The 21,047-nt window shown below is 43.5% G+C and overlaps 2 protein-coding genes across 2 annotated transcripts in view; one reads left to right on the plus strand and one right to left on the minus strand.

Annotated features, from left to right (window-relative positions):
- eps8l1b (eps8 like 1b) overlaps positions 1-15,399 on the plus strand; it is a 19,775-nt gene extending 4,376 nt beyond the window's left edge. Inside the window, exons 2-20 of the mRNA XM_021316719.2 lie at positions 1,410-1,560; positions 2,288-2,339; positions 2,431-2,589; positions 3,607-3,756; positions 3,846-3,925; positions 4,876-4,982; positions 5,132-5,187; positions 5,273-5,402; positions 5,487-5,575; positions 5,665-5,739; positions 8,356-8,504; positions 8,910-9,054; positions 10,839-10,891; positions 10,961-11,057; positions 12,216-12,341; positions 12,438-12,582; positions 13,285-13,450; positions 13,533-13,665; positions 15,177-15,399. Of these exons, the coding sequence (XP_021172394.2) occupies positions 2,322-2,339; positions 2,431-2,589; positions 3,607-3,756; positions 3,846-3,925; positions 4,876-4,982; positions 5,132-5,187; positions 5,273-5,402; positions 5,487-5,575; positions 5,665-5,739; positions 8,356-8,504; positions 8,910-9,054; positions 10,839-10,891; positions 10,961-11,057; positions 12,216-12,341; positions 12,438-12,582; positions 13,285-13,450; positions 13,533-13,665; positions 15,177-15,263 (1,965 nt within the window). The 5' untranslated portion in view covers positions 1,410-1,560; positions 2,288-2,321 and the 3' untranslated portion in view covers positions 15,264-15,399. The remainder of the gene's footprint in view (positions 1-1,409; positions 1,561-2,287; positions 2,340-2,430; positions 2,590-3,606; positions 3,757-3,845; positions 3,926-4,875; positions 4,983-5,131; positions 5,188-5,272; positions 5,403-5,486; positions 5,576-5,664; positions 5,740-8,355; positions 8,505-8,909; positions 9,055-10,838; positions 10,892-10,960; positions 11,058-12,215; positions 12,342-12,437; positions 12,583-13,284; positions 13,451-13,532; positions 13,666-15,176) is intronic.
- Positions 15,400-15,451: 52 nt separating this feature from the next.
- luc7l (LUC7-like (S. cerevisiae)) lies at positions 15,452-20,478 on the minus strand (the record flags this gene model as incomplete). The annotated part of the gene is given in 9 exon segments (XM_036132034.1): positions 15,452-16,381; positions 17,294-17,455; positions 17,539-17,568; positions 17,645-17,733; positions 17,821-17,997; positions 18,080-18,223; positions 18,300-18,410; positions 18,578-18,676; positions 20,384-20,478. Coding segments are annotated over 9 exon segments (1,028 nt in total), but the record flags the coding sequence as incomplete, so codon positions are not given.
- Between the last annotated feature and the right edge of the window lie 569 nt (positions 20,479-21,047).

Consider the following 21,047-nt stretch of genomic DNA (forward strand, 5'->3'; position numbering starts at 1 on the left):
ACGTTACTAGGTTAACTAAAGCATTACCTGCTTAGTAATCCAAGTTATGGGTTTTTCTTTCTAACCTACTGTTTGTTAGATTTAGCATTAGACAACAATCACTTTAATCTGTTTTTGGGTTGAAAATCTAACCCAGGGTGCTGGACCGAACCCATAACCCAACCCAGGTGTGTTAAAACAACCCAGGTCTGGATCGGTCCATATTTAACCCAGTACAGAGCGACTTGGGTTGTTATGGTCACGATGCGGTTTGGTAGACTGGCAAACTGAGTTCCTTAATAATAAATTAGAAAACCTACAGATGATCTTGCACAAAGAGAACAAGACATGTGATGGAGCAATGGAGAAACAAGCAGTCTAATGGGAGAATCCAGGAAATAACCAGTAAGCCTACATGCTGAGGGAAGAGTGGAGAATGACAAAGCATGCAGGCAAGGTAATCAGGGGATGATGAGAAGAATGGAAGCAGAGAAGCTGAGGGAGGGAGACTGATTTACTCACAAAGGAACTACAAACAAAGAGAAAAGAGCAAATAATTTCCTAAGATTATGAACTATTTATACACATGGAACAGAAGGGCAAGAAATAAGTTAAAAAAAAATTAAACCTGAAAGAATGAATTAATATGGCACCGCCTTTGTGACTCTGATAAACAAAAAGGAATTAACCAAAATATGGTAAAACCATATATAGTATAAACAAACAACTGGGAAATTATGAAAACACAAATGAAACCCAAACACCTGTGGAATATTTTCAACCCAGCAGCTTTTATAGCGTAGTAAAAAGATAGAGTTTATCTGTTTCTGTGACAATCACAGGGATTAGGACCTGGGATCTGGCTTCCTTCAGTTTTTCATCCTTTAGTATTAGTTTATTTTTAGCTTGTGGTTTAGCTGACTGAATCATTCAGTTCATTCTCTATCATTTTAGTATCTTATTTCTGTTTCCACCCTGTCCTTTATTCTCTTCCCCTCTCAGCCTTCATTGTTCCCAGCTATTGCACATACTAATCATCTGATTATATTCACCTGCTCTCCGTGGTTTTCTCTCATTACTTCTCCTGTATATAAAAAGCCTGGTCATACCTACTATTTATCAGATCCTCCATTATGCTGCCTAATGTTTGCTCCTTATTTGCCTCATGCCCTGCCTTCCCACGCGGGTTCATTTGTTTCATTAAATAAATCTATTTTCATTTAATCGTGCAGCTCCTTAGTTCTTGTCTGCGTTTTGGTCCAGCTCCTACTTTTAAATAAGGAACCCATTTTTTTTTTACTTTAAAAATTCTATGTTTTAATTTCAGGAAAATAAATGTTCTCTTTATTGAATTGGTCTTGTTTGTTAAAGATGTGTCGTTCTTTGTTGGCTCACAAGAGTGATACAAAGTCAACATTTTTATCTCCAAGGTAAGGCTATGTTTGGGGCGTGACTGAGAAAGGAAACACTCCTTTGCTTTTTGTCATGACGCTGACAGCAGAAGGGAAACGCCAGCAGCCAGACTGAGAACATTTTTAGTGTCACATCAGAGAGAAAGCAGCAGAAAATCTGTCGTTGAAGGTAAGTTCATTCAACATTTCAGGTTCAAGTTAGCTGATCTGACACTTTTCAACGAAGCGTTTTTGGTTCTGAAATTATTTCAGATTGAACAGAAACTACAGACTGACATGAAAGGACTGTGAAGCTACGTTGTGTCTGGTTTATTATCATGTTTCTATGGATAAATTAGTCATTATTATTATTATTGCAGGTCCTAAACCCTTATCAGTTTAATGGAATCTCAAACTTTACTTACTGAATAAACTGGCTTAACCAAGTCCAGCTTTCATCCCTGGTTTCGTTATATTGACTGTTTCTCCGTCACGTTCATGTGGACATTTCCAGAATCCCATCAAGCTTTTCTCTGAACTGTGTAAAAAGCTCTTATTTAGTTTCTGATGGAACCAGAAGGAAGAAAGGAAAGCGATACTTCTTTCTGTGAGACCAGTTGCAGTAAATCCTGTATCCATGTACACTAAGGAGCTGAAAGATAGAACGGTGAGATTGCACTGTGGCCGGACTGGTTGGGCAGCTCGCTCTCACATCATTAACCTGAATCACCGAGGTGGAGACAAGTTAGGCTAGCAGCCTCAAAACAAAGGGAAGGGCTTATTTGAATGTAGAGATAATAGTGCTGCAGGTAAAAGATCCCCATCAGCGCTAGATAAAGCATCCTAATCTGTGAATAGGTGTGGGATTCATGTTCATGCTGATAGAAATGCGTCTCTATTTCCTCCACTGACTCCAGAGCAGCTGAGCGAGGCGAGAAGATTACAAGCATCATGAAGCAAGTCGTCAACGTGAGTGTCATCTGCGTACGGTGTGATATTACACGCTCCGTGGCAGTTCGCTCTCCGTCTTTATTCATTTGTTGCGTATTTTTATTTGCAGCACCTGCTGATGTTCTCGCTCCAGAACGGGGATGTCAAAAGCGTAGAGGAGGCGCAGGCGCGTTTCTCCCTCCTGGCGGAGAACAACAAGCTGTGGAGTCAGAAGATTTTACTGGACATCGGCAGTGATTCCCTTTTTCTGCGAGACGTCCTGAGTCAGGTGAGAGCTGGTTCACCGCGGGAGCTAAGGAGTCTATTTAATGAAGAAGAGTCTCTGATTTATCATGTAATAAACAAGTCTTCCTGAAAAGTTGCAGCTTTTGGGATGAGTTTCAGCTAATGATGCTGGATGTTGGATAAAGATCTTTGGCTGAATCTCCCAAAATCTTCTTCAGAGAAGACAACAGGCTTTCTGCAGCCATTGAAAAGTTTCTGTTATGATTCTGGCTGAATATTCTACTGGGAAGGGTTTGATTAATCTCGTTATTTCCCGCCGCAGACTCAGCTTTTAAGCAGAGGCCATGAATTTTCAGCGAGGTTGAGCTGAAGGTTTGAGGAAAGCCATTCCAGCAGATTAATGTTAGCCTTCTTTATCCCTTCCAAAACCAGTTTGGATGCGTGTTTGTGTGTTTCTATCCAAGTTTCAACCGCCTCACTAAAACCACCCAGCTGAGATGTTGTATACTGGCTAGGATGCTCAGGAAGAGCTCCTGGACACCAGCTCAACACCACCAACCTGGACTGAGAAGATGCCGACCAAGGAAGAAGCTCTGGCTCCTAAGCAGACTTCCTTAAGGTTGCCTGAAATCTGCAGCTTCCCACAAGACCAAACCAAACGTCTTCTGGAGAAAGTGTCGATCGTCAGATGAGAGAAATATTTGGCCACATTGATGTAGTATGTTTGAAGAAGTGAAATTGAGGATTTCAGGCCTAAAAGAACTGTGAGGCACAGAGGTGGTAGCATCATGATGTGCATAAAGTGGAGGAAATATAGAAAAAGGAGGACAACCTTCAACTTGATTTAAAATCAGCAGCTAGACGGATGAAACCTGGACACGTCCAACAGGACGTCGGTCCCAAACGCTCATCAGAGCAGCTTTTAGAAAGGAGGAAGCAGTCTGAAGCTTTGTGGATTATGTATACATGTAACCGCCATGGAGCACATTTAAATATTCTGTACTTAGCTGAGAAATGGGACTAATACCTGCGTTCATAATGACCTCGAGTTTTGGTGCAGGACGAGGTGGATCGCTACTCTCTCAAAGACGTCCACCGCTGTGACACCATCTACACGGAGAAACACTTCCCACACCTGCTGCTGTTGGTCTGCCAGTACCCACACCAGCAGAAACCAGACATCCACTTCTTCAGCTGTGAGCCCATGCAGGTAGGAGCTGCTCACCCCCCCCCCCCCCCCCTCTGGCTGCCGTTGTCCTGCCTCCAGGTTTCACTCAGCGATGCCGTTTGTTTTCACAGGCGGAGCAAATATGTGCAGCCATTAAAGACGCAGTTTCGGATACGTCCAGCGGCAGCAGGAGGACACCTGATGCCCAGAGGTACAGTAGATGTCCTGCTCAGAAGAGAAAACTCTGGAAAACTCAACCGGCTCTGATCTGGTGTTACTGTCCTGCTCTAAAATATCCAGCTGCTCTGTCTACTTCTTCACAGGACAGGAGACTCTCTACTTTCTCCTGTCCTGTAGGCGGCGGGGTCACACTCGCTCAGACACACAAACTGACAACAGATACAAGGAAATCAGAACTAATTTAGGTCCAACTCTGTGAAACTCCTTGGTTTTTTCTCTTCCCATGTTGCCACTGACTCACCTGTCAAAGGTAGAAACGGGGGCAGGACAGTGTAAACAGCTGAGACAGAAACAAAGACCCGTTTAGCCGGTTTCTGCATAACTTAAGAAGGTGTGACAGGCAGAGCGGGGCCATTGTGCCACAGAGCAGAAAGCGTTTGATGACAGCAGCAGTGGACTGGATCACCTGCTTTGAAAGCTTTCTCTTTTAGAGACTCTTGAAGGGCAAATTGAACTGGGTAAGACCGGCGGACGTCAGGTTTTTATCAAAGTTCCCTTCAGACGGAGGGAAATTATTAGTTAGGATGCTGTGTGTGTTTTTTAATGTGAACTTTAGGAGGCTTAATTTCTTTTTCAAAATGATCTGTGGCAGTCTTATTGTAAGAAGCTCTAATTAAGGTTTACAGCCAGAAATGACCTTTATCCTTCTTATAGTTCAGCTTTTAATGCGTAAAATGGCCTGGATTTAAATAACAGAGACATTTTAATATTCACTGAAGAGAGTTTGGGCTGAGTAGCTGCAAATGTGTTTTAACGTTCCTCCTAATTTAAAGATCTGGCATTGAAAGTCGTCGTTTTTGGCTCTAAGCTTTTGCTGAAGGGCGTTTTTGGAGACAACGCCACCATAAACAAGAGCTCTGACTGCACCTTTAACCCACAGGTGAGTCCGCAGAGTTAACGCCGTCCGCTTGTCTCCCGTAGGCCTCAGAGCAAAGAGATGTACGACTCCTACGATATACCATCCCCCCCCTTCCCCTACGCTCCGAACCCCCCGCCGGTCAACCCTCCTCCTTATCCTGGGCTAAAAGGTAAGAAACAGGAAGCTCTTCAGATGTTTCAGGTCCTAACGGATCTCTGGAGCAAAGAGATCCCGTTGTGTCTGCAGGCAGATTGGTTTCATGATGAAACCAAGATCTAAATCTGACTGAGCTGGACCCTCTGATTCTGCTTTTAACAGCAAACGGACCAAACAGCGGACCTGACATCACTTTCCTGCGGGCAGAGAGAGAAGTGGTACGCTCCCGCCGTCACAGTTTCCATCTTCAAAGCCGCATTTTCCTGTCAAACTGTTTAAAGGACGTTTTTTTTTCCTCCTCAGGGTATCCTCAATCACTGCTTCGAAGACATCGAGACCTTCATGGGGAAGCTGCAGCAGACCGCCGAGGCGACAACAGTCCTGAACCAGAGGAAGAAGAAGAAGAAGAAAAGCAAAAAGCAAAGTGCTGAAGGTAAAACACAAACCGGTGTTTTTTTTATTATTAAAGTAATCCCGGCCATGTAGAGTTAGACTAACCCGTTTGTTTGCTGAACAGATGAATTACTGGCAGAAAAGGCCCGTCCACCACCAGAAGGGGAATTCATCGATATCTTCCAGAAGTTCAAATACTGTTTCTGCCTCCTGGTTCGTCTCTCAGTCGACTCGTCTTCGTTTACCTGCTGATGAACCTCCTGCTGGAACAAACTTCCTTTTTTTTCTGGTTTTCATTTCAGGCTCGTCTGAAATCAACCATCGCCAGTCCGTCCTCAGAGGAGCTCGTGCACCACGTGTTCAAACCGCTGGATATGGTAGGTCTGCTCCGTAAAACTGCTGCTGCAGAGCTTTTATAGAAACTCAGGACGGGATGAGCATCTGAGCAAAGAGGCAGCGACCAGAAGGCTGTAAAATGTAAAAAATATCGTGACTGATAGAAATATCAGTTTATTTCTAATGAAAAAACAGCAACTGAAGTCAGGAAGGAGGGGTGGGGGAGCATGCATCCTCCAGAATCAGAGACGAAAAATGATTTAAAAAGACATTTAAAGATATTTTAAACAGCCGTAAGCTAAAGTAAAAAACACTTTAGAAACTGTAATATTGCTCAATATGAGCAACAAAAAGCTCAACAAACAGATCTGAGGAAGGTTATAATACATCTAATATGAATAAATGTATTGAAAGTAAAATTTTAACTCGCCATTAAACACGCTGTGGTTTATATTGACAGGAAAACACCAACATAATAGAAAACAACTGATAAAATTGGCAAACGTTCGACCAATTCTCACATATTAGTCCTTAAAATGTAAATCAGTTTGAATATTTTGAATCGTACCTATTTTTATTTAAAATCAATCCGTTTTTTTTTTCTTTTATATTCCATATAATCACTGCCCACCCCATCTGACTGAGTCAAAAGAAAAAGACTTTTAAAAATGTGTTGTTTGTGCACAAGCGGCACCACGACTTCATAACTGGTTAGTTCTTTCTGGAGAAGTCCACAATGGGCTGATTGTGAGCTAATCGCTAATATTCACCCAGCTAGACGTCAGCGAGGTTTCCTCTAACGAGCATCAGTAGGACCTTCACCTGAGCGACAGGTAGAAGCAGCAGGAATCCTCTCTGGGAGCTTCTAGCTGGATTTACATCATAATGTGAAAAATATCTGCCGCGTAATTCACTCACAATGTAAAGCATTTAATCCTGAAGTAGATAAACACGTAAAAGCTCCTTCATTGCTGCAGCTGGTCCAATTCCACATGTAGACAGAAAACAGTGTTCAATAAACCGGGAAAATCTGATTTATTGGTAAGGCTTCCTCTGAGTGCTTCATTAACGAGAAATAAATCACAGCAATTCCTCACCCAGGTACCATTGGTTACATAACAGTTTGATTTTTCTGAATAATACGTGGAATATGTAACATTATATAAACTAGACTAATTAGTAGCTGTCAGCAAGCTTCTGGGCAGAAGAACCATCTGGGCCGCACCAGAACACAGCTGACCGGCATTTTCTCGGGTCTTTTCTCCACACGGATGATAAAATATTGTTTTTCTGAGTCAGAGAAGCACCGGAGATCCCAGTGGAGGAGAAATGTTTCTGCTTCCTCCATTAATTCAGCCTGGAGGGATTTTCTCCAGCTCCTCTCAGTAAAGGCAGATTTTATTAAAACCCACAGCGAAGATATCCTACCTGGAGCAGATGTGTACTAAACGCAGTATTTTTTTAAACAATATCTTTAAACAATGTGGCTTAGACAGACAAAAAATATTAAAGATATTCCAATAAAGCCTGACTCCTTAAATAAACGACAAAGTTCAAAGTTTGTCTCACGTCGAGTCACAAGTCCTAGGATTTAAATTTGAAGTCATTAACAAGTCATAAAGATCTATCTCTGAAACATTTAGGGCAGGAGGAAGAAAATGATGCTTTGCTTTAATCAGAGCATCAAGTTATTTTAACTAGCGAGTCACAAGTCTTCTCTAATAAAACCAAGTCGGGTCACAAGTCAAAGTCCACTTCTCTGTTTAAAACTTTCATGCAGACGTGTAAAAAGTGAAGAAGAAGCAGAAGCTCAGCTGACCGAGCAGCAACAAGATGAAACATATTTACGTACTCAGTTTTAATCAAATGTTTGTAAAGCTCTCAGTATAATTAAAACAAACGCACATTTTTTAGGATCTTAAATTTTAATAAAGATTTAAGGAAATCAACTTTATACCAGTGTCCTTTGTTCCCCTTTGAGGGAAGCAGGACGGTGCTCTGGGTGCCTTAATGACGCCAAACATATCTGCTTTACCTGGGGAGGCTTTATATCTCAGTTTACACCCGCTTAATGTTTGTGAAATGTTAGAAATTACAACCGAGTCTTAAAATCAGCCCAGTCACAATAATTCAGTCTAAATCCAGCATAGGCAGAAAACTGAAACACGCCTTTAATTATTTATAATTTTATAAATAAAGTCATAAAGTGGGTCTCCGTCTTATGGGCATTGAAGCGAAACGTCTTCCAGAAACAAGAGAAGACGTCCTGATGTCGTCTAGCGAAGCCGCTGGAAAATAAACAGATGGAAAAAACCTAGAAGTGTGTGTCATGTCTAAACAATGGAAAATAATGGCGTAGGTCTGCGGTGTTGTGGGAAACCAGCGGGCTGACACTGTTGACACCGGGCCGTTCCCACCGGGCCGAATGCCTCCATCTTTTAGTTATTTTACTGAACTGAATTATTTATTTCACAGAGACAACATGTAAACACATCAATCTTTACAAAAAGATTCACCCCAGATTTAGCTGCCCTTTGATTGGCTGTGGTTAGACATTAAATTAACATCGATTGAGTCTCGTTAATCAGTTCCTCGTTAGCGCAGGTATGTTAATGGCAGACTTGTGAGCGCTGACGTTGTTTGTCTGTGGGATGCAGATGGTAAAGACGACCGGGGGTCCGACGTTCGGAGCGTCGGTGTCCAGCCCCGCCATGACCAGCTCGGCGGTGTCCCTGCTGCAGACCACCCTGAACGAGCAGGAGAAGGAGCTGTGGACGTCTCTGGGTCCCAACTGGACGCTCCATCGGTCAGTGCCAACACACCTGAGTCAGCCGTGAAAAATAAGAATAATCAACCCGATCTGACCTTTATTTCACCCCAGACAGCAAGTCGATGGGTTTCTGTTGGTATTTAAAGCATCTCTGTTTCATTTTCGGGATTTTTCTGCCTCACATGTTAAAAATAAAGGGACATGTTTTATATTCAGTCACCTGAACAGGTTAAATTCCTTAACTCTGCATGTTCTATTTATTTACACTTCTGGTTTATGATGCAATTCCAGGTTCTTCTATTTACAGTTTCTAAAAGTGAAAGAGTAATGAGTGGATTAAACTTGGCCAGGCTGGACGGTGCTGAGCTGCTGAAGCACGCCTGGGCCGTGGTGCCGACAGCAGGGTAGTAACGTTGTGTTCCCCCCCCCCCCCCCCCCCAGCTCTCAGCTCAGAGGACCCGTCGCTCCCTACACCCCCGTGTTCTTGGATGGCTGGAAGCCAGAAGCCATGAGGGCGGACGGGCAGGTTTGGGAGGATCCGGTCGAGTCACAGCACAAACATGAGGCCCACCGAGTAAAACAGGAGGTATTGAATGCCTGCGTGAGGCTTAGCTCACCTTTGGTTTCACTGTGAGGAGGGAGGAGAGCGCACAGCATGGGGGCGTGAGAGGACGCCACAGGGAGGGACATGACAACAGAGGACTAGATCAGGAACAGCTGAGATGGATGATTGTTCCGCTAACCAGTGCCTGGTCCTGATTCTGATCCTGAATCTGATTCTGATTCTGGTCCTGGGCCTGGTCCTGATTCTGATCCTGATTCTGATCCTGATTCTGATCCTGAACCTGATTTTGATCCTGGTTCTGATCCTGGTTCTGATCCTGATTCTGATCCTGATCCTGAACCTGAACCTGAACCTGATTCTGATCCTGGTTCTGATCCTGATCCTGGTTCTGACCCTGATTCTGACCTTGATTCTGATCCTGATTCTGACCTTGATTCTGATTCTGACCCTGACCTTGGTCTTGACCTTGATTCTGACCCTGATTCTGATCCTGATTCAGGCCCTTATCCTGATTCTGGTCCTGATTCTAATCCTGGTTCTGATTCTGATCCTGGTCCTGATTCTAATTATGATCCTGATTCTGGCCCTGATCTTGGTTCTGAACCTGATTCTGACCCTGATTCTGACCTTGATTCTGATTCTGATCCTGATCCTGATTCTGGTCCTGATTCTAATCCTGGTTCTGATTCTGATCCTGGTCCTGATTCTAATTCTGATCCTGATTCTGGCCCTGATCTTGGTTCTGAACCTGATTCTGACCCTGATTCTGACCTTGATTCTGATTCTGATCCTGGTTCTGAACTTGATTCTGACCTTGATTCTGATCCTGATCCTGATTCTGGTCCTGATCCTGATTCTGATTCTGACCTTGATTCTGGCCCTGGTCCCGATTCTGATTCTGATCCTGGTCCAGGTTCGGATTCTGATTCTCATCCTGGTTCTGACCCTGATTCTGATCTTGATTCTGATACTGATTCTGAACTTAATCTCGATCCTGACTTTGATCCTGATTCTGATCCAGTTTTAAATATTTATCACCAAAATTGTTTTTACCCCTTAAACCAGCGGTCTGCAACCTGCGGCTCTGGAGCCGTACGTGGCTCTTCACATCCTCCACTGTGGGCCTTAAAATTTTTAGTCAATAATACTAAATAATTGAGCTTTAAAATATAAAGGTAATTTAAAAATGTCACCTAAGTTAGATTTTTTATTTTTATATGGGTGTAAAATTTCCACAAAGAATGACACTAATAGTCTGAGGAAGAAAATAATTTCTGCATCAATAGGTTACAAATTCCGGGCTTTTTGACGTCATTTAACTAAAACCTTTAATATGCCATTGAAGGAAAGGTATTAAACCTAAAAACAAAAATATCAAAAATAAAAAAAAATCCTACAGCAGGTACAATTTCTGTGTTGTAATGGTTTCTGACCTCTGGGTTTAAAAAGATCTTATGTCTACAAAAACACTTTTTATTATTTTATTATTTTTCAGCATTTCCATTTGTAACAAAAGTTTAGAAAACTGTGCGTCCTTTTCCTTTAACTCCTCAATCCGTTCACTGGTTTCTTCTATTCAGATGATTTTTATTGTTTGTAGTGTGTTTAATTGTTGAAGCAGCTTTGTTTAGCGTACGATGCCCAAGACAAATTTCTTCATGGGGAACAATAAAGCATTCATCCATCTATCTAATACATTGTGTTGTTCTGTCACATAAAATCCCATCAAACTAAATAATGTTTGGTGTTTTAATGTGACAAAAAGCTTGAGGCACTGATAACCATGTTCTCGTGTTTCCCTGCAGCAGCTGCACCAGCAGCAGCAGCCTGCTCCTCCAGAGATCAGCATCAACAAAGAGTAAGCCGTCTTTAAGGACACCATCGTAGCGCTGCTCCCAGCCCGATGTGACCTTTGTGCTGTTTTCAGGGAAGGACCTCCGGGTGAGAGACTCTACCTGTGCAGCTACGAGTTCATCGCCAGGAACAGCAGCGAGCTTTCGGTGCAGCAGGGAGAGACTCTCGAGGTGAATTGTTCCAGCACCCTGCACAGCTTTTATAAACCCTGCTAGGGGTCCATGGCGCCTTTGTCCTGTTTGACGGGTTTCTGCCTCAGCCCACCTACGACCGGTGACTCTGAGGAGTTGATCCATTTAAGTGGGCTGGACCCCGAATGCACTGAAACCTGCAGGACACTCTCCCAGAGGACATCCGGGCCTGACAGCGTTTAGCTAAACCTACATGTTTACGTCGTGTAACGGTGGGGAAGTATTTTTCCATAGTGCTTGATGTGGAGACTTGATGACGCCCCCTCCCAACCTCCCAACCTCTAGGGTGCCACACTGCTAAAAAGGGGGTCTAAAATCAAGATAAAAGGTGCTAAATCAATATAAAATGTGCTAAATCAAGATAAAAGGTGCAAAATCAAAATAAAAGGTGCTAAATCAAGATAAAAGGTGCAAAATCAAAATAAAATGTGCTATATCAAGCTAAAAGGTGCAAAATCAAAATAAAAGGTGCTAAATCAATATAAAATGTGCTAAATCAAGATAAAATGTGCTATATCAAGATAAAAGGTGCAAAATCAAAATAAAAGGTGCTAAATCAAGTAAAAATGTGCTAAATCAAGAGGAAAGGTGCTAAATCAAGATAAAAGGTGTTAAAACAGAGTGCAATGATCTGTCCACGCAGCAGGACTATTTCACTTGATAAGATGTCTTGATTTAAAATTGTAGCGTAAAGCTGAAACATAACTCCTAAATCAAGGTAAATTATCTAATCCAACACTTCTAAAGCTAAGATTTTAAATTTTTTTTGGTAAGAAAACAAATAATTTGCAGTGCACGGTTTGCTGGAGTCCTTTGAGCTTTGGAGATTTGGGACGTCAGGAAAACGAGCCTCAGCGCTATATTTAAACTGCAGGAATTAATGAATGACTTGTTATCTTCAAGATTAAAGTTTTCAGTAATAATTATTTTATTGGAGCTTTTAGGAGTGTCGGGAAATAAATACACTGAAATAAAAGGGTTGAATTTTCCTAAAAACGTTTGTTGTGAGATGACGCTGCTGCAGTAAAACATTGATTTAACTGAAGGTTTATGATAGACTTTTAGCAGGGAGGCTGCTGTAAGTGGTCCATGTCGAAGCTTCTTTTTCTTTTTCTGATCATTTCTGTCTGGAAACAGGTGATCGAGTCATCCAAGCGATGGTGGAAGTGTCGTAATCGGTACAACCAGGTGGGCTTCGTCCCCTTCAACATCCTGGAGCCCATGGATCACATGGACAGCCCCGTAACCAGCAAACCCCCCAGTGTAAGACTCGCGCTACACACCACCTGTCTCAGAGCTCAGGTGAGAGCTCACCTGGGCGCTGCATCATTTTTTACCTTCACCTCCTCATTGCTGCAGGCTCCAGCCCCGCCTCCTCTCAACAAATCCCTCACCCCGGTCCCGCCGAGCCCCCCTTCTCTGCTCCAGACGCCCTCCCACTCTCCTCAGCGCCACCGCAGCTCACCAACCCAGCATCTGCCGGCCGGAGACGACGCAGATAAAGGTGAGAAGCCGAATGCTTTGATTCATCTGCTTTGACAGGGCACACCTGTACAGGTGTGTTCTGAGTGCTACACTTCAGGGGTCACCAACACGGGGCCCCCCAAGGACCACATGTGGGGCCTTCAAGCCTGTTCAAAAGATAGCACAACCCTCCAGTGAGCTGCATCTAAAACTTTATTTTATTCAGTTGCTCTTCCTTTTTAATCATAATTGTACCTACAAAGATTTAAAATGATAAATGCATTAAAACATGTCCATATTTACACAAAGGTGAGCTCTGACTCTTCTAGGTCAAAGGTCGGTACAGGTAGCCCTTCGTTTTGGTGATCCCTGCTTTAGACCAGATAGGATGTTTTAGTAAAAATTTATATTTTACTAAATAAAGTTAAATAAATAATGTAACAAAGTGTCTAAGCGTATTTTAGTGCTTGGTTATTCTTGGATCACATTTTAAGGGAATGCTGAAAACACTATGACCATATATGGGCAAGGATGTCACGCAGAGAAGCAGCTACAGAACGCGTTAGAATAGTCTTTGCTTGTGATTTTCTGTACATTTAATTTTAAAACCTTTTATTCTAAAGTTTCCTTCAGAATAAAACCTTTTATTGTTTTGCATCACTGCTTTGCGCCCAGCTGCACTCCAGCCTGATTTCTTGCAGCTCCTAATTAATAAATCCCTTTCCCTTGTCTGGTCCTGAAGTCATGCTGGTGAACGACGAGCTGCTGCAGCGGCTGACCAACGGCAAGGCCAGCCTCAACAAGCCTCTGGTCATCCACCGCTCTGCAGAGACCTCAGCTCCCCTGGACTACCACTCTCCTCCAGAGGAGGTGGCCGAGTGGCTCCGAGGGAAGGGCTTCAGTGAACCGTAAGTGATGTCAGGCACCTCCACCTTTCCCCCCCCCCACCCGTGACCCCTGTGGGTCTGACCTCTGCTGTCGCTGTGGCAGGACGGTCCAGTGCTTGAGCGTGCTGACAGGAGCGCAGCTCTTCTCGCTGAAGAAGGAGGAGCTGCGAGACGTGCTTCCAGACGAGGGGGTGAGGGTTTACAGCCAGCTCACCGTGCAGAAGGCCCAGCTGGAGGTAAGCTGCACCTCTTTGCTTCATCAGCCACCCGGGGCTCTGCAGCCAGTCAGACGTCAGCCCTGGTCCATCTGCACAGCTCATTTCTCTGTAGGCTGACGCCCAGTAAAGATGCCAAACTTTCCCCCTATATGCACCATTTCAACTAAAACTAGGATCTACTTGTGGCTGCACAGTGCAGCGCTGATGCCCTGCAGCAAGAAGGTTCTGGGTTCAAATCCCAGCCTGGGCTCTGCATACCCAGCTTCCTCCCTCGGTCCAATAAATGTCGTTGGGTTAATTAGCCTCCTTAATTGCCATGAGTGTCACCGTGCTAAGACTGATGATCTGAGTTATTTAGCGTCTTAGAGAAGCTAGATGTTTGGTTTGGAAATGTGAAATTTATAAGTTAATTGGTGAAATCATGATGAACCCCCCTTTATTTCTGTTATGACAGGTTAAATAATCCAAGTTTTTGACCATAACTTCACAAGCAGCAGCCCGGATCAGTGAGCTCAGCACAGGGTTGCCACAAGTTTCCCAATTCATGCTCTTCCAGTTTTTAATAAGATTATATTAACCAAGTTGGGTTTACCTTTTTTCCCTATAAACGGTGAAACAACCCATAGCTATAGCTGACTTCAGATTCGTGCTTTTAATGCATCCATTCTTGATTGCTTATAATTGAAGGACTTAATTAAATCAGTTTGTGTTCACTGAAACCTTCGTTTTGACAAAATGTGCAAAAAAAACACGCTTTCTTTATGCAGCCAAACTGGTCAAAGTCCAAAATGCAGATGCACAGTGAAAAGCTACTTAAAGTATGTAAAGTTTTCTTTAAAATCAGTGTAATTGTCCTTGATCTGAGCAACAAATTCAGAAGATTGTTTGCACCTGAAATAGGAACAACTCATCTCCATCATCTTATTTTAGGGGTCAAAATATCATTGGGAGAAAACTTATTTGCTCAAATAATCAAGGACAAATACACTAATTTCAAGCACTTTCAGTCCCTTTTAGTTAAAAAATAACCTAGAGGCCAAAAAGCTGCAATAAACATTTATCTGCTGTTGGTAAGTAAAAAAAAACTAAAATGACACAGACAAGTTTAAACAGAACTGGAAATAAAGGACATTACTGAAATACGAGTAAAACCTGGATGTTTAAAATTAAAGCAAATTTTTGGATCTTTTTCTTGATAAGTCTCAAAATTTCAATCTTTTCCCCATACTTTCAAAAATATTCTCTTTATATTTATTTTAATATTTTTTTTTTAAACCCTGTGTAAAAACTCTGATGCTTCTTGTAGTTTAAACACATTTTACCCTGAGAGACAAAGTGCCGCTCCTTTAGTTTCCAGCTTCTCTCACAGCTGGATGCATTTCCAAGTGGCCAAATTGATTGTTTTTGTTGTAATAAAATGAAAAATGTCGGCGGCTTGTTTCAGCCAGCTGACCTGCAGCGCAGCAACAGGTGAGGGAGGGGCAGCGGTGTTACTCCTTACTCACCTGTGCTGGTCGTTCTCCCTGCAGGACGCCAGGAGGGCCACAGAGCTGGAGGCAGTCATGGAGAAGCAGAAGATGAAGGTTGACCTGAAGATGGAGAGCAGCACGTTGTGAGCTGCGGCGTGAAGACGCTCGGGTGGATTCTACTCACCGCCACCCTGATGTAGCCGTTGTTGTGCTCGTTAGGAGCATTCTGTGGTTTTATGGATGTTATGTGTTTTGTGCAAAATAAATATTTAAGCAACCTTGATTCTGATTTGGACTGAACCAAAAAAAAAAAAACCAAAAAAAAAAACCCAACATTTAATGTTTTTATGTATTTATTGTGACTTTAAAGAAAGACTTCAGCCGAACAAGCTGGACTGAACACATCTGGGAAGCAGTGCATCCGTTAAGATCTGTTTTCATGTGGTTCTGGACATAAAGCAACGGGCCAGAACTTAAAGGACTTCAGTCCAACGGGTTCAGCGCCGGCGCCACAGCGTGTCACGGCTGGACCCTTACAGGCCAACACTAGATACCGTTTAACTTCACTGTTAAGTTAAAGAAGAGGGGAAAAACAGGAAAGTCGTCACCAGACTAATCAGAACTATTCTTTACAAAAAAATAAAACAAAAAGAAAAAAAAAAAAAACGGGCCGAACTCACAAGTTCTTACTTCAGGGATCATAAAATCAAAAGTCTGGATATTTTTTTTTTTAGAGTTCAGATGAATCAATACTACAAGTTTAAAATGTGTTTGGGTCTGAATCAGAACCTGGAGTCATCGGGACATTCAAGCATGGAACCACGACACGGCAAACAGAACGCCTCAGAACCCGGGGCAGCATGGGGCTTTTCAGACTAACACGTATTTACAGACTTTTTATCAAAAACAAACAGAACAATAACAGAAAAGAGTAAAATCAGTTGCATGTTGTGATTACAGCCATCAAATAAGACCCCCCCCCCCCATCCAGAACCAGGAACCCGGAGCTGGGTTTAGTGGTGAGGTGGACCGCATTACTGAATAAAGCAAAGACATGAAAACGATGAAACGATGCAGAGAGGCGGCTACGCTGAGTAAAAATGGGCCGGGCGCTGGGGGACAGGAGGACGGCGCCGGCCGGTCTTCAGAAGTCCCCCGCGTCCCTGTCCTCCCCCCGGCGGGAGTCCGACCTGCCGTTCATGCTGTCCCTCTTGTCCCGGTCCCGTGAGCGGTCCCGGGACGAGTGCTCGCGGTCCCTGGATGACCTGCAACACGCAGCAGAACATCAGCCTGGAAACGCTGCAGAACCCACAGAACCAACAGATCATGTGACTTATATCAAATTTAAATGGTAATTCATATTAACCAGCATGAACCAAGGAGTAGACATTACCGCCTGTAGCCACCAGAGGGCGCTCTAGGCTCGTGAAAACTATCCTGCTCCTGTAGCACTTAGTTTACTGAAACATTAACTTATAAACAACAAAGACTGAACGCGTGTACATGTGTTGTTTCTCTGTTTCTGTCTGCGTTCATGCAGCAGATCTAAGGAACCGGAGACAGAACCTGTTATCGGGCCGTCTGTGAAGCTAACAGCAGCTAGCGCTAGCTTACTGCTCTGTTTTCTGGGTGTTTTAGTCACTGAATCACTGAGTTTATGTCACTCTGACACATCCTGTTGTACTGTTAGCTTAGCATGTAGCACCGCTATGTTCACTGTCTGATTTATGCGTAATTTTGAAAACTTTCAGCGTTACGGACCGTTAACGGGTCGGTATGCTGAACTGCGCTGGACAAAACCTGCTGGTGAAGCTGCTAATTTACTTTATTTATCCTCCCAGGTCTGTTCCAGGTTATTCAGCCGGTTGTAGATGCAGCTGTGTTGGTTCACCAGATTAAATGTCAGTTTTTAGTCTTGGATTGTGTGAAATAAATGTCTAAATAAATGCATATAGTCCAGTATGAGTTATAGTCCGAAAAACAGGGTATTTAAAGAATGGAAAGTCTCGTTATTTAATAAACTGAAAACCTTGGGTCTGGGCTAACGTCACAGAGAAGAAAGCGGTTACGGTGTTTAGTGTCGGTAATCTGGTGGTTTAATAATGTAGTTTAATAATGTGGTTTAATAATGTGGTTTAATAATGTGGTTTAATAATGTGGAGCTGCTCTCTGCCTACTTGTGTCTGGAGCTCTGCTCGTGGCTGTGACGGTGGCCTCGGCTGCGGGAGCGGGATCTGCTGCGGTGCCGCCTCTTCCTCTCCCTGGAGCGCGAGCGGGAGCGGCGCCGGTCTCGTGACGAGGAGCCTGAGCGCCTCCTCCTGCGCTCACGTGAACGGGACCTGGGAGAGACACCAAGGAGGAACGCTGCTTAAAAAAAAAGCTGGACCCTAAAGGAGAAACGGTGGGAAGGATGTAGGTTTACCTTTTATGCTCTCTGCTGCGTGACCTGGTCCTGAGAAACAGATAAAATCACGTCAGACTTTACGCCCCACAACATAAAACACCAACAATCGAACGCTTGCATTCACCTTCTTCGCATCCTCTCCTCCTTTTCCCTCTCCTCTCTCCTCTTTAGGCGCTCCTGGTTCCTCTTCTCTTGCTTCTCAACCACAGTTTTCTGTCACAGACCAAACATCTGCGTCAGCCAACACGTCCGCTTCGTACTCACAGCTCAGTGAGAAGCGGCAGAGAACCGCGGCCGTACCTTTAGTTGGTCCAGTTTCTCTCTGATCTGGATGAAGCCCAGGTGAAGCTTCCCGCCAAAGTGGTCGGCCAAGCGGCGGTCGTTGTCGTGGAGACCCAGGTAGGCGGAGCAAACCTCGCAGACGCGCAGCTTCTGCTGCTGGAAGCTGGAGGCCGGCATGGAGTTCCTGTATTCTTCCTGCCGGACGACCAGAGGAGGAAAACGCCGTCAGCGCCGACCCGTAACGGAGAACCAACGCCAGCGGCCTCGTCTGACTCACCTCGGCATCCTTTTTCCTGGTGCGCACTTTCTCCACCTCCTGCAGAACCTTCTGAGCCTCGTCCACGTTGCCCTCGGCTCCCAGCTGCTCCGCCTTGGCCAGCAGCTTCCCGATCTCCTCGTTCAGCTCGTGCACCTTCTCCGCCTGCGTGCAGCCGTACAGTTTAGACCCGGCGCCCGGACAGAGGAGCGACCGGCGCTGCGTCCGACGTCAGACTCACCTTCGCCGCCACCTCGGCGCTGATCTCTTCCTGGGTCTCAGCCAGGCGCTTCTTGGCCAGTTCTGTCCGCCGGTCGCAGTCGCCGATGAACGCCTCCAAGTGATCCACGGCCTGCAGGAGGAAAAATAAGCGCCATTCAACAGAAAGACGAGTTTTCTGCTAATTAAAGGCCAGAGGCTCCCTCAGCAGGGGGCGTGTTGAAAAGCAACAAGCCGGGCATTTCCTGAAGGACATCAAATTTCCTTTGAGACAATAAAGTTAATCTAATCTAAACTTACATCGAGCTCAAAGAAAAGATCTCTCTCCTTGGAGGCGATCTCGTAGTCTGCCCGCAGCGCCAGGTCGTGGATCTTTGTGCATTCGCCCAGGTCCATGCGCTGTCACAAAAACACACGTCAGTCAACGCATTTCAGATCTAAACTGCTTTATGTGCCTGAATTTGTGCCAAAGGTTCAAAGTTTCCATTCAGATTCAGTTTAATTCCCCATTTTTCCATCCAGGAAAACCAAAAACATTTTATTGATATGCAGTAAATAGAAAGTAACTCATCACGACAAACTAGACGTACGAAGAATTTTACACGTAAAAATAAGGCTGGTGGTCAGGACCCCAATCACTGAACAAAGGCTGCTTAACTGAACACCATTTTATTTGTTTCCAGCACCTTTAACATTATGCCTCTATTAATACTAATATCCTTCAGGTTTCCCTACATAGACTCAACTTGTGCATAATTTCATCAGAGTAACTGCAGCTGTTCTGTTTCTGGCCATTAAACACTGAGTAACTCTCTCATTATGCAACCCTTCAAGTATGGGGGGCCAAAAGGGACTAAATTAAATAAATATATCATGACATAAATGTACTATCAAATAATGAAATTTAAATGACTGAACATGATTAATAGTAAATTCATAATTATTTCACTATATTTAATTGATAAAATACAAAAGATTATATATTTCGTTTCTGGCACGGTTCATTTTGGGGAACCTCTGGTTTAGACCAAAGCAAACGATTGGGTTAGATTGGCCTAGTCAAAGTCCAGATCAACTCTAACCCAGAACAGGTGGAATGAACTGAGAATTAAGGTTCTGTCTATTTTCCTTCTGACTGAGCCGTTTCTAAACGGATGTGAAAAGCTGGTAGAGACTTAGACTGGAAGATTACAGCCGTTATGGCAGCTAAATGTGAAAGAAATGCCGTAGTTTCTGGACCATAAGGCGCACTAAATATTCTCCCCTAGTCTGTAATATCTCTCCTCCACGTCCACAGCTCTCTATCGTCTCTGTCAGGAGGACAGAGTAGCTGGACTACACTGGCCTGTTTCTAACATAAGGCCAAAATAAACTTTTATATTGAATTAACTTACTAGGTTTATTGTTGCTAGCGCGTACTCCAGGCTGCCTTACATGAATGCACTTCTAGTTTAGACATTACAGTCAGGCAGTCTGGTAGACAGCTCAGGGGTCCTCAGGTAGTGACACAGTGTACCGTAATGTTCCTATTACCATTGAGAGGAGCGGCTTCATTGCTAACCAAAGTCGTATTTACACATTTTAACAGATATTTAACTCATTGTACCACATAGAATCAGTCAGTAAGCTCAACGGTGATCATAGATAAGACACACCGTCAATTTTTGAGAAGATTTAAGTATCTTCAGCACGCCTTATCTGGAAAATACGGTAATGAAATTCTACATTTTGTTCGATTTATGACACAGAGTGAATTTTAAGATCATGCATATGAGTTTTTAAAGTTACAAACAGGGATGTCTGTTTATTTTCATACAACCGTCGTGTTGCTCTTTTTTATTACAAAACTTCTAAGAGATAATGATAATCATATACAAGCCGCACAATCGGTTTTTGAGAAGATAAGGATTTTAAACGTGCCGTATAGTCCGGATAATACGGTACATGCAGAACCCTGAGTGAAAAAACACTCCACACTTTTCAGATTATTTTTTTAAAAATAGTTTTTTAAAATCATTCTTCCTTTTCGTTTGTCTTCCCACAGATGTGAAAATGTGTGTTTGTTGCCACATGGAATCAGTGCGCTGATGGTTTAGGTTCACTCACAGTTCCAGACAGGATGTCATGGGGGCAGCAGTTGAGGAGATGACTTTTGCAGACTCGCTCGTCGGTGAACTTGACCCTCTGCCGCGTCTCGTCACCTGAAACAGTTCAAGAAACCAACAGTGAGAAAAACCTCTGATACTGGACAGGAGGAGCGAGGCATCCAGAGCTTCACCTGCGATTACAGCAACAGCTTAGCATCTATTTAGCTAACTTAGCTGCTCACTGAACTTAAAGATTCATGTCTTTGTCTTCTCACAAAGATAAAATGGTTTAAGAATCCCTTTAAGTGGTAAAGGAGCTGCTGCTGGAGCACTTCTCACCAGTTTCTACAGTAATGTTACATTAATAAACATAGTTATGCATGAACATGTCAGTGCTGGTATCTCTGGTTCTTACCATACCAAAGCCTCAATAAAACACAGAAATGTAAAAGCTTGGATCTACATTAACGTGTTAGAAGGCCCAGGCTGCACCGAGGAGCACAGGAAATGCTGGTGGCAGCAGAGCAATGACATTTATTTATAACTAAAGGGATAAATTAGGTGGTTTCATTACGTTCCTCAAGTTTGACTATGCAAACAAGGCAATAAAAAAATTAGCACTTTCATAAAACCTCTCCAGCCAAGCCTTTCATATTTCTAAAACAATAACTTCAAAACAAAAT

The sequence above is a fragment of the Fundulus heteroclitus genome, unplaced genomic scaffold, assembly GCF_011125445.2.
Source record: "Fundulus heteroclitus isolate FHET01 unplaced genomic scaffold, MU-UCD_Fhet_4.1 scaffold_47, whole genome shotgun sequence".
In the NCBI taxonomy this organism is placed as follows: domain Eukaryota; kingdom Metazoa; phylum Chordata; class Actinopteri; order Cyprinodontiformes; family Fundulidae; genus Fundulus; species Fundulus heteroclitus.